The sequence below is a fragment of the Procambarus clarkii genome, chromosome 84, assembly GCF_040958095.1.
Source record: "Procambarus clarkii isolate CNS0578487 chromosome 84, FALCON_Pclarkii_2.0, whole genome shotgun sequence".
Classification (NCBI taxonomy): domain Eukaryota; kingdom Metazoa; phylum Arthropoda; class Malacostraca; order Decapoda; family Cambaridae; genus Procambarus; species Procambarus clarkii.
In genome coordinates this window covers 8071496-8085640 of record NC_091233.1, presented here as the reverse complement: position 1 = coordinate 8085640, position 14145 = coordinate 8071496, and the positions used below count along the sequence as shown (strand labels likewise).

General features: G+C 37.4%; 1 protein-coding gene across 1 annotated transcript; it reads left to right on the top strand.

The window, feature by feature from the left end:
• Positions 1 to 1325: 1325 nt before the first annotated feature.
• LOC123774832 (uncharacterized) lies at positions 1326 to 12177 on the top strand. The gene is made up of 3 exons (XM_045769491.2): positions 1326 to 1381; positions 10833 to 10991; positions 11248 to 12177. The coding sequence occupies exons 2-3, from the start codon at positions 10833 to 10835 to the stop codon at positions 11782 to 11784; spliced, it is 696 nt and encodes a 231-aa protein (XP_045625447.1). The 5' UTR covers positions 1326 to 1381; the 3' UTR covers positions 11785 to 12177.
• The last annotated feature ends 1968 nt before the right edge of the window (positions 12178 to 14145 follow it).

Here is a 14145-nt window from a genome sequence, read left to right as displayed (position 1 = left end):
TATATATATATGTCGTACCTAGTAGCCAGAACGCACTTCTCAGCCTACTATGCATGGCCCGATTTGCCTAATAAGCCAAGTTTTACTGAATTAATATATTTTCTCTATTTTTTCATATGTAATGATAAAGCTACCCATTTCATTATGTATGAGGTCAATGTTTTTTTATTGGAGTTAAAATTAACGTAGATATATGACCAAACCTAACCAACCCTACCTAACCTAACCTAACCTATCTTTATAGGTTAGGTTAGGTTAGGTAGCCGAAAACGTTAGGTTAGGTTAGGTTAGGTAGGTTAGGTAGTCGAAAAAACATTAATTCATAAAAACTAGGCTTATTAGGTAAATCGGGCCTTGCATTGTAGGCTGAGAAGTGCGTTCTGGCTACTAGGTACGACATATATATATATATATATATATATATATATATATATATATATATATATATATATATATATATATATATATATATATATATATATATATATATATATATGCGAACAAGCCTGAATGGTCCCCAGGACAATATGCAACTGAAAACTCACACCCCAGAAGCGACTCGAACCCATACTCCCAGGAGCAACGCAACTGGTATGTACAAGACGCCTCAAATAGCCTCGGCTATCACCTCATTATGTCCGGTCGTGATGGTCAAGTGGATTAAGGCGTCTTGTACATACCAGTTGCGTTGCTCCTGGGAGTATGGGTTCGAGTCACTTCTGGGGTGTGAGTTTTCAGTTATATGTATATATATATATATATATATATATATATATATATATATATATATATATATATATATATATATATATATATATATATATATATATATATATATATATATATATATATATATATATCAAGATGCTCTTGAGAGAGAGAAAGAATAGAAAGTAATAGTTCCCAGCACTTTTGCATTTTAATACACATATCAATTATAATAGACAGCTTAACAATTGCTAAAGGAAAGTTTATCACTGTTATTAACATTAAACTTTTAGAAGCAAAAATGACATATATAGTAATGTAGTACTCATGAATAGTTTTACAGTGATACAGGGGTCAGCAGAGTCGGTTCACAACCTAGAGGTTCAGGGTTGAATTCCCGAAATTGAGATAGGTACCCTGTTAGGGTTTGCATCTTGGAATAGGTCTTAAGTGGGGGACCTTGATTAACGCAGCAGTCTTCCAATAACTAACCACGTAGAACAGGTGTAAGCAGGTCACGACCACCGCCACGACTCCTTTCACCTCTAAGTGCAACGCCATAATAATATTATCTTCATGAGCCGTCAGGCAGTTCTTACTGAGTTTGAAGTATATAAGGCAGGTGGTGGCTGCTGCTGCGCTCACCAGTCTTGTCTCTCCTACTACTGCTAAGGTGAGTGAGGTGCTGGAGGGACATATACACAGAGGTGCTCCCATACTTAGATACACGGGCATGTATGTGGCTGACGATGGTTATCTGTGTACATGTAATTTTTCTAGAACACATTTACGCTGCTGTAGTGAGTCCAGTTGACGATTTTACGGAGATATCAGTGTCATCATAATGCTTGAATGACCTGAGGTGTTTGATAGCAGCTGGTGTTACAAGTTTAAGGTATAGAAGCAAGGCTCTCAGCACACTTCTGGTGATAGGTGTGCATGGATTTGCAAGATGAATTGTGAAGTCAGCTTCAGGCAAACTGATTAATTTAAACTTATATTCAGTTTGGTGATATTAGAGATAAATTTATATCAGTAGGTTATCAGATATATGGAGGTGTGTTAGCATTAATTACTGAAGTATTGCGGACATAGAAATGCTTGTCTCATCAGTGATCAGTAATGGTGATGCAGCGTCCCTAATGACTAATGGTAAAAGACATGTTGAGTCTCTTAATAATAATGGAAAGCTTTTGTTCTCACCTCATGTTAATACTTCTAATGTGTCTTGGGACACCTCAGGGCTCGGAATTGTATTGGTTTTTGTTTGTTTAAAGTAGAAGTTTGGAAATTAATTCTGTTAAAGACATAATTGTCCATTAAGAGGTCTAATAAACATCACATAAAATTGCCTAGTATATTTAATCTTGACAATGTTCCTACCAGTAAGTGTACTTATTCAGAGGCTTAAGTCCTTCTTGAGTCTATTATGTAAGTAGATTATACAGGGTTAATGTTGACACTTAGTCTAAGATATTTGTGTTGCTTGGAAGTTGCGATGTTTTGATTGTTAACTCTGAAAAATAGAGGGTCATTTAGTCACTTGTTCCGATAGATTGATTTAATTTTTTTATGGAGATAAATTAGATCAAATTTTACGTTCTTGGTAGTCGGTAAAAAAAGTACAGCTTGCTGTTGAATTTGAATATTTGCTGCAATAGAAATGTCATCTGAATAGGAGAGAATAGCGTTGTCAGCTTGTGTGGGGATCTGAACCATTATTTTGTTTATATAAACATAGAAAAACGTGTGGTTAAGCACTCCGTCATGAGGTGAACTAATCTAAAATGAGGAAATTAATGACTTTACTGCTGGCGAAGAGTTACAATAACGTGGCTGAAGTATGTTGACCACACCACACACTAGAAAGTGAAGGGACGACGACGTTTCGGTCCGTCCTGGACCATTCTCAAGTCGACTGTGATGAGGAAATTAGGCGATGGCAATAAATAAGCAAGAGAGAGGTGAGAAGAAAACTTAGAGCAAGGCAAAAGCTACGAAATGGAAAAGTCAAAATGGCTCTACTTTTTTGAGGACCAAGGCCTGTTACGAAGGTGACCTCTGAAGTCATGTGCACAGCCTCCCCCTTGACTTCAACAAAGAATAATTGTTCCAGGTGTTCTCTGTTAGTTGCGTCAAGTGCGGTTAATCATAATCTCTCTGATAATTGTTTGGTTGTTGACCTGAAATTTGTGTTTCCTTTGCAAGAGAAGTGTTATTTTGAATAGTTAGGCGCCTTGAAAGAGATATTGTTGTCTTACCTTTTAATGATATCGTTAGGGTTGATAATCCTCAAGTGTGCATGTAAAAACGACAATGTCATTTGTTATTTATTTTATTTATACATACAAGCGTTCTTACATTTTTGTAAAGCCACTAGCACGCATAGCGTTTCAGGCAGGTCCTTAATCTTAATTTTTCCCTGTATCACGACCCGGTAAACCGTTTAACAACCAGGTATCCAATCACTGATGAGTCACCAGAAGCTACAGTTAAGGATTAGCCGCTTCATCAGAGTTGCGAGTATGTTCACCTTTCTTCAATGATGTCATCGACATATCCGTTAGAATATGCATTATTGACTTGGACCTTCTTTCTTCTGCCGAGTTCCTCGTCAACCTGCTTTCAACAGGAGCCGAGTGTAGGAACACCACTGTTGACATAGTCGTCAGCAACACGTGTGTGTCATAGCACTCACGACTACCATTAAGGCACATCCACAGGCTAGTTCTCTTGGCATAGATGGCAGTGTGAATGCCACCGCTCCTTTCCAAGACCGTTACATCACCGAAAGGCAGCTAACCTTTACTCTCTGTCTCGCAAGAGAACTTCAGCACGGAACCTCATATGAAATCTTCCTCCAGGAGAACAACGGGGTATTGGATGCACAAAGCTCTCACGATCTTCCATTACTTATGACGCTATCACTGAGTTGATGGGAATTATAATGAGATTTCACATTGGGTAATACTGGCCTTTCACACTGAATAATACTGGCCTTTCACACTGAATAATACTGGGATTTCACACACAATAATACTGGCCTTTCACACTGAATAATACTGGGCTTTTACACAAAATAATTCTGGGCTTTTACACCAAATAATACTAGTGTTTCACACTGAATAATACTGGGGTTTCACACTGAATAATACTGGTGTTTCACACTGAATAATACTGGGGTTTCACAATGAATTTGTGAATCAGGTTTCGTCTACGTTTGCATCATCACGTTCCGATCTTGTTCTTTCTCTCGTGGTGGGTAGAGTGAATAGTTCCGTTATTTGGGTATTTATATTGGGTTGTTCGACTTTTATGTGAAGGGCTTCAAGAATTTGTAATCGTCTTCCATCTTGAGTGATGTTATGGGCTTGTCTCATGTGATTTTTGGGGGCATCTGACTGAAGATTTCATCTTTAGTAGTGCCTTCTGGCTATTATATATATATATATATATATATATATATATATATATATATATATATGTATATATATATATATATATATATATATATATATATATATATATATATATATATATATATATATATATATATATGCGAACAAGCCTGAATGGTCCCCAGGACTATATGCGACTGAAAACTCACACCCCAGAAGTGACTCGAACCCATACTCCTAGGAGCAACGCAACTGGTAACTACAGGACGCCTGAATCCGCTTGACCATCACGACCGGACATAAGGAAGTGGTAGCCGAAGCTATTTGAACCACTTCCCCTCTGGCACTAGGATGGTAATCTTGGGCATAGCAATCTATCAAATCACCTCATTCTTTGGGGCACACGTGAGGAACGTGTGCTATGCTATGCCCAAGATTACCATCCGAATGCCGGCGGGGAAGTGGTTCAAATAGCTTCGGTTATCACATCCTTATGTCCGGTCGTGATGGTCAAGCGGATTAAGGCGTCCTGTAGTTACCAGTTGCGTTGCTCCTGGGAGTATGGGTTCGAGTCACTTCTGGGGTGTGAGTTTTCAGTCATATATATATATATATATATATATATATATATATATATATATATATATATATATATATATATATATATATATATATATTATATATATATATATATATATATATATATATATATATATATATATATATATATATATATATATATATATATATATATATATATAGGCCTATTGGCCCATACGAAGCAGCTCCAATCCCAAAGATTAATCAAGTGTAATTGGCCTGTTATGTTGATCAGTGTCTTCCGTGTAGGCATCGTTATGTTCTGGGCTTGTCCTTACTCTCATGGTGGGTAAAGTAAATAGTTCCGTGATTTAGATTATTTACTCTACCCACCATGAGAGTAAGGACAAGACCAGAACATAACGATGCCAACACAGAAGACACTGTTCAACATAACAGGCCAATTACACCTGATTAATCTTTGGGATTGGAGCTGCCTCGTATGAGCCAATAAGCCTTCTGCAGTTAAGTTTATTCTTATGTTCTTATGTGTTTCGTCCCCCCACGTATCCCCGTTGTTTTTACCTTTATTGCACTTGTCTTCTCACCTGACCCCAAACGGGTATATATCAATGAGTTCTGTAATTTCTTTTCAATTGAGAATGAACCATGGAGATTCAAAACGTTGTGCAAATTGTATAAATAAGTGTAATACATTCTATAGTAATTCACTTTTTCTTCACTTTGAAATAACGAAAATGAGTTTTGGAGAACTCCTCTTTCATCTAAGCCCTGATGCTAGGAAAATAGTTAGAGGGAGAGAAGCCCAAAACCAGAAGATAGTAAATACTGAATATGCAATCATATTCAATGAGACATGTTTAAAAGAAAACCTGCTGCCAGTATACACACACACACACACACATATATATATATATATATATATATATATATATATATATATATATATATATATATATATATATATATATATATATATATATATATATATATATATGTATATATATATATATATATATATATATATATATATATATACATATATATATATATATATATATATATATATATATATATATATATATATATATATATATATATATATAACTGAAAACTCACACCCCAGAAGTGACTCGAACCCATACTGCCAGGAGCAACGCAACAGGTATGTACAGGACACATTAATCCACTCGACCATCACGACTGGACACAAGGAGGTGATAACCGAAGCTATTTGAACCATCCCCCCCCCCCGGCACTCGGATGGTAATCTAGGGCATAGTATTTTATCAAATCACCTCATTCTTTGGGGCACACGTGAGGAACACAAATGCAAACATACCTGAATGGTCCCCAGGACTATATGCAACTGAAAACGTACACCCCAGAAGTGACTCGAACCCATAGTGCCAGGAGCAATGCAACTGGTATGTTCAGGACACCTTAATCCACTCGACCATCGCGACCGGACATAAGGAGGTGATAGGCGAAGCTATTTGAACCCCCCCCCCCGCCGCCGGCACTCGGATGGTAATCTTGGGCATAATATTTTATCATACACCTCATTCTTTGGGGCAAATGTGAGGAACACAATTGCGAACAAGCCTGAATGGTCCCCAGGACTATATGCATCTGAAAACTCACACCCCAGAAGTGACTCGAACCCATAGTGCCAGGAGCAACGCAACTGGTATGTACAGGACACCTTAATCCACTTTCTAATTTCTATTCCTCCTCCACCTGTACTAGAAGAGTGGCAGGTACCACCAAGATATCGTAGAGAGAGAATTACTGAAGAAGAAATAGAGTATATAAACAGAGGAGGCCCTGCATACGAGGGATGAAACCAGTTGGTGTAAATACTATATATAATGGTTAGAACGATATTGTTAAGGTTTTTCTTGTTATCCTTTAACCCCCTACAAATGTAATAAAAAATTACATGCAAGTATATATATATATATATATATATATATATATATATATATATATATATATATATATATATATATATATATATATATATATATATATATATATATATATATATATATTTATATATATATATATATATATATATATATATATATATATATATATATATATATATATATATATATATATATATATATAGTGAACTAATATATAGTGAACTTTGGATATATATATATATATATATATATATATATATATATATATATATATATATATATATATATATATATATATATATGTATATATATATATATATATATATATATATATATATAGTGAACTTTGGTTATATATATATATATATATATATATATATATATATATATATATATATAAATATATATATATATATATATATATATATATATATATATATATATATATATATATATATATATATATATAGTGAACTAATATATAGTGAACTTTGGATATATATATATATATATATATATATATATATATATATATATATATATATATATATATATATATATATATATATATATATATATATATATATATATATATATATATATGCATATATTTCTATCTTGTAGCCCTTCTCCCCTCATCTTTTATTACCACTAAATTCTGTCTTTATATACTATCTTCATCACCATTTTTATCGTCACTGCTCAGTAGTTTCAGCACTGTAACCCGAATGAATTAGTTCACAGCATTCGATTTTTTTTATAAATACATAGATACATCTGCATTTGTGCCGCTACCCTAGACTATATGAAGGGGAGTACACCTAGACTATATGAAGGGGAGTACAGTGTGTCAAAAAGCTAGCTACATAGTGCTAAAAATCTCCATCACACAGGAAGGTTAGTCATGCAGAGGCAGTCTGGGAGACTCCGAGGTGCATTATGAGGATATCATGAACACATGAGTGAATAAGGTAGCAGTGATACTAAAAGGCTCCATCTCGCAGGATCGATAGTCATACCGGGCCATATATATGTTTAGTAGCCTGCACTGGCAAATTTTTGGTGCACTATGAGGATATTTTCAAGAACACGAGAGTGAATAAAGTAATTGCAAAGCTCCAAATACCTCATGCCAACTGGTCTGAAAGGTCTAATAACTGGGAATTCGGTGATGTAGTGTGGGAGATCATGCCGCAGTTCCTGCTCAAAGAGTTTGCACCTGTAGTGCTCAGGATTGGGAGATCCGTCACCTGTAGCCACCTACCACAAGTAACGGTAACCCAACCTGATTTTGGAAATCACTGTGTCGCACAATCTGGTGGACGTTTTGTCCTACCCATAGATATAGGTTACAGTTCTGAACAAATCATAGCTTTTTATACTAGTGCTTTCAGGTCGTTGGGAGTCAGTAATTTCTTTCCTATCAGACCTGAGTGTTTGAACCAATATAATTTTGACGGTAGAGATGGGGATACCTAGATCTAATTCAACTTCATCTTTATTACACGCTAATTTGGCTGCAATGATTAATTCATGAAAATTATCGGTAAACTCTTCGGGAAATACTTCCCCGATTTCGTTTCAGACTTCAAGACTCTCGTATATTGTTGGGTTACAAGCTGATATTTCTTTTAACATTTTACTTAACCCTGCCCGACCAGGGTTAAGTAAAATGTCCGTCCCATACCCAAGACCATGACCTCTGTACATTTGGGTGAGGTTACACCCAAAGCATCTGGCCTCTAAGTTAGAACAGACAGATGGACATGCACTACACGACATAACAGGTAGCTTCATTAGGCCAAGAGCACTGCCTCATTCAAACCTTCTAAATACAACTATCCATCAAGGAGAATTATTTATCCTCAGGAGTCTAGACAAGGCGCTGTCATATTGGTCACCCAGGTTCCTCCCAGCCAAGAGAGGGTGAGAAGTACCTCTCGCAAATGTTACAAAGATTGTTGTCTCATCAGTAATGTAGACCAACTACTTGGGGTGGTCGGTAGAGCGACGGTCTTTCTTCATGCAGGTCGGCGTTCAATCCCCCGACTGTCCAAGTGGCTGGGCATCATTCCTTTCCCCCGTCCCATCCCAAATCCTTATCCTGATCCCTTCCAAGTGCTATATTTAGGTGTAATGGCTTGGCGGTTTCTCCTGATAGTTCCTTTCCCTTCGTTAGTAATGTTAATGTTCGCTGCCACAGTATTAATTCAGGAGGGTCTAGCATCCCTATACCAACCCCGAGAAAATGTTAACCTACAGCTTGCACCGGATGCTAGGGCAACACCTTCCTTAAATTCATGCATCATATAAACTTGTAAAACTAATCAATGCCACGTGTGTCAGGACACCGCCTCACATCTCTAAAGCAACACTCCGGCAAACAGCAGCTAAATTCACAAACTTCTGAAAAAAGTTAATGAAGCTTTCAGGAACCATCCAAACATGGCACAATATCTTGTTGTTTGACTGTACTCGCCTTGTTGACCTCCCAAGGAGAAACAAGTTATTTGCAGCCTCATTAGTTAGACCCATAAATGAGTTCCTCAGAGAAGATATCCTGGTCCACTTGTCCTCTCGTGCAAGAAAACAACCGTCATAGACACGCATAATTGCTCATCAATAAACCTAAAAATCCCGTCTAATATTGGCAAGGAAAAAATATAATAGTATTGGAGGTACAATAAAAATTATTATCAACGATGGTACAATAGCCCCAAGAAACATTACCGTAGCACTAGCTCTATACATAGACAACAGTAATCCCTGAGAAAATGCTTGTGCAGCAGAACCTTTAACTGGTCAAGAATCTGAACGCCTTAAAACTGCATTTTTTTTCCACTTAGATTAGCGGGTGACTCCCCGAAACTAAAGACCTCAGCATATCAAACAAATGCTATACCCAGAACTTGGCGAACTCACAAGATTCTCCAACCCGTACCTGGCTGGCAGCGTCCACGACTTTATCAAGCCGCAAATGACAGTGACTAAGACTGGTGCAAGATTAGTTAGACAGAATATGGATACCATGCTAAAATCTTATTAGCTTGCATTTGTTTCCCCTAAGGTTGTGAAGCTGCAGCCCACCCAACACGAACATGCATCGTTATTGTCACAGACCAGACGGCACTGGTTAAGCTCGGGTTTCTGTTCTTCGCGCAGTTCATAACCATTTCTCTCCTGATTAACCTTTCATCCAATTACGTCACACCAGGGGGTCAAAGCTTCTCTTTGGGGTACATCAAATTGACTCGTTTGAAGGTGTCCAATACAGTCATTCCCTAACCACTTTTTTGGCAAGCAATTAAGGAGGTCACTGATATTCAGTCCCGCGGACAATATATTTGGCTACTGAATGAAAGCATTATTGCTGGCAACTAAAATTCATTGAGGACATATGCAAAATATAAGATCAAAGAGTAAACCTTTGTCTCATCCTTTATGGTCAAGTGTGAAACAATTTTCAACAATTGCACATCACACACGGCTCACAACTGATCACACTCGAACTGTTCTTGAGTAATGTTACTCTCTTTTCCTGTGCTCGAACTGCACCTTTCTAAACGTTTCACGCATGTACTGCAAATATAATTTTTTTAAATAGAACCAAAACGCCTAACCGACCCTGGTCTATCTATACACATAATAATAATAATAATAAATATTGATATAAATTTGTATGCGAGAATATATAGTTTCTGGTCGCGTAGTACAGTAAAATTCACGAATGCGCCTTTGGGGTCTGCTGCAGCTTAGACCTGAATTGTCACTTTATTTATGTTTCAGGATTCTTGCCAACGTGGTTCTTGGAGGTGCCGTGCTGGCCACGTAAACACCACTTACACACGTACGCACCCATACTTGTACACACTTAATATCCAACTTTATTAAGGAAACTTTCATTACTTTTCGTTGGTGTGGCAAATAATATCTATGAGTGGGCTCCTTTTAGTAATATTTTAAAATCAAAATCAAACATTTTAAACTCAGAACGAGCTTAATGAATTACAAACTTGCAACACATCAGGTAGTCTATAGGTAAGCAGGTGGACCCCCGGCCACTCTATACCTTAAACAAACTCTGTAAGTGGCCATCTTCCGCCCTGCCTCCGGTGCTTGTCGCGGCGCACTCCACGCCTTCTGTCACTAAAATATTTGTATACAACTCTAGATGATAAAGGTGATCAAATTACTTCAGGTAATTTACATAACTCAATGTACCTAATTCCTTCAGATGATCCTGGGACTTGTACTGCTGGTGAACCTGGGGCTGTGTTTGGCCGAACTGCCCCCGATTTATGGTGCTCCGCGACCCCCAAGATATGGCCCACCACCTTCCCTGTGCCATCCCGAGACTAAATATGTCACCCAGGTAGTGACTAAGTTCAACCAGGTCAGTTTACCTCACAGTTCACTAACTAGTAATACGTCAATATACGTTACTGGAGCAAGTGTTAGGTATCTTAAAGAACAGTAGTTCTGAGTAGTTTTATATACAAAACTATAAGTGTATTTTTCAGCAGAATTGATCCAAAATATTTAATATAATTATATATGTACCCGTATAATTTTCTTCAATAAATTTTGAGACAAAAAATATCTTGATATGTCACTGCCACTCTGTATTACTGATGTTTTGTGTATGGCAGGTACCCGTGTACACCACTGTCTACCAGACGCAGGTAGTACCCACTACCATCTACCAGACGCAGTTCCAGACCGTGTACAAGACACAGTACCTGACGGAATTCCTCCCTCAGTACCTCACCATAACAGATATCCAGAAGAAGTACGTCACTGAGACGCAGTACGTCACCCGCTACGAGACATCTTTCGTCCCTCAGTACATTACCAAGACAGACTACCAGACGCAGTACGTGACGCAAACAGCCTACCAGACGCAGTACGTTACCACCACCCAGATTAACTACCACACACAAACTCAGTACATCCCGAAGTACATAACTACAGCAGAGTACGTGACACAAACTGTCTACAAGACCCAGGTGGTACCCCAGTACAGCACCGTCGTGAAGACGCAGGACCACTACGTCACCTACTGTCCCCCACCCACACCTGTCTACGGTCCCCCTCCCACACCTGGCTACGGTCCCCCACCGCCGCCACCACCCCCAGAGGAGTCTTATGGTACTCCACCAGTCTTGCCTTCCCCCATCTACGGATAGGCACTTGAGATAGAGTTATCAGCGCGTGAACAATTGCTTACTCAGTTGACTAAGTACAAGAGGACGTATCCCCATTGCGGACACTGGTCATCTCCTCGCCTCGGGGTGTGTGGCGAGGCCAGCACTGGGCTGTTCTCCTTGTTCATAGTTATATGACAATAATTAATCATAAGCATTTTTCCAGTAAAGATATTTGTATAGAGTTAAATTTTGTTTTTAAATAACATGTATTTTTTTTTCTTCCAGCTAATTATTCATTCACTTTAATTTATTTAATAACAGTTTTGGACGACCATAAACAAATTCCATTTATAATTTAGAAATAATTGAATTATTAAATTTATTTCTAATGAAATTATAATTAATATTTGAAAAATGCTGATAATTTTTTTTTATTTGATTTCAATAGTACTCTTTGTATTTTTTAAAAGGATAATATATGTTATCTTTTGATATTAAAAGAGATAACATATTTTTTAGTAACAGATGTCACACAATACTTAAAATAAATATTTATTCCATTAAGCATCATTGCCAGTGTTTACTGTAATCCTCACAACACATCATTGCCAGTGTTTACTGTAATCCTCACAACACATCATTGCCAGTGTTTACTGTAATCCTCACAACACATCATTGCCAGTGTTTACTGTAATCCTCACAACACATCATTGCCAGTGTTTACTGTAATCCTCACAAACCATCATTGCCAGTGTTTACTGTAATCCCACAACACATCATTGCCAGTGTTTATGATAATCCCACAACACGTCATTGCCAGTGTTTACTGTAATCCTCACAACACATCATTGCCAGTGTTTACTGTAATCCCACAACACATCATTGCCAGTGTTTACTGTAATCCTCACAACACATCATTGCCAGTGTTTACTGTAATCCTCACAACACATCATTGCCAGTGTTTACTGTAATCCTCACAACACATCATTGCCAGTGTTTACTGTAATCCTCACAACACATCATTGCCAGTGTTTACTGTAATCCTCACAAACCATCATTGCCAGTGTTTACTGTAATCCCACAACACATCATTGCCAGTGTTTATGATAATCCCACAACACGTCATTGCCAGTGTTTACTGTAATCCTCACAACACATCATTGCCAGTGTTTACTGTAATCCCACAACACATCATTTCCAGTGTTTACTGTAATCCCACAACACATCATTGTCAGTGTTTATGGTAATCCCACAACACATCATTGCCAGTGTTTACTGTAATCCCACAACACATCATTGTCAGCGTTTACTGTAATCCTCACAACACATCATTGCCAATGTTTATGATAATCCCACAACACATCATTGCCAGTGTTTACTGTAATCCTCACAACACATCATTGCCAATGTTTATGATAATCCCACAACACATCATTGCCAGTGTTTACTGTAATCCTCACATCACATCATTGCCAGTGTTTACTGTAATCCCACAACACATCATTGCCAGTGTTTACTGTAATCCTCACAACACATCATTGCCAGTGTTTATGATAATCCCACAACACGTCATTGCCAGTGTTTACTGTAATCCTCACAACACATCATTGCCAGTGTTTACTGTAATCCCACAACACATCATTGCCAGTGTTTACTGTAATCCCACAACACATCATTGTCAGTGTTTATGGTAATCCCACAACGGATTGTCAAGAACAGCACATCAACAAGAACTAAGTCTACTACAACAAAATCTTGACGTTACGTTAATGTCTTTCAGTGGCACATTAAAGACAGCTAATTGACAACCAGGTATAGGAAGAAGTCCTCTCCTTTGCCGCGAGGCTGAATACTGAACTAACTGAACAATCTCAGAATGTTCCCTGAAGACGCAGATTGCAATAACCCTTACAGCACTCTGGAATACAGTTACAATTCAAACAACAACAAGGCAGGTTAACGAGACATTTTTCCGGTAACCCCCGTTAATTACTTCAACACTCGTCTCCAAAGACGAGTCCAACAAACAGTAATATAAAAGTTACACTTAATTCACTTTGAGGACGTTAATTACCCATAATTTACTTGAGCAATTAATTTACTGTTAAACGAATAGCAAATTAAACAGAACACATGACGTTAACTCAAACACAGTTACAACCTACAGCTCAAATCAAACTCTGTGAATTCATCTTGTTGACATTAATTACCCGTTATTAACTTGAGGGACTAATTAAAGTCATACAGACAGATAACTACATCAGATCGTCTTACGTTACTCAATCACTGTTGAACTCCCACAACAGTGCTCAACAACTGGATGAATTTAAACTATGTGGAATAAACTTCGACGACGCTAATTACTCCAATTAACTTGAGTGATCAACCTTAACTGTCGAA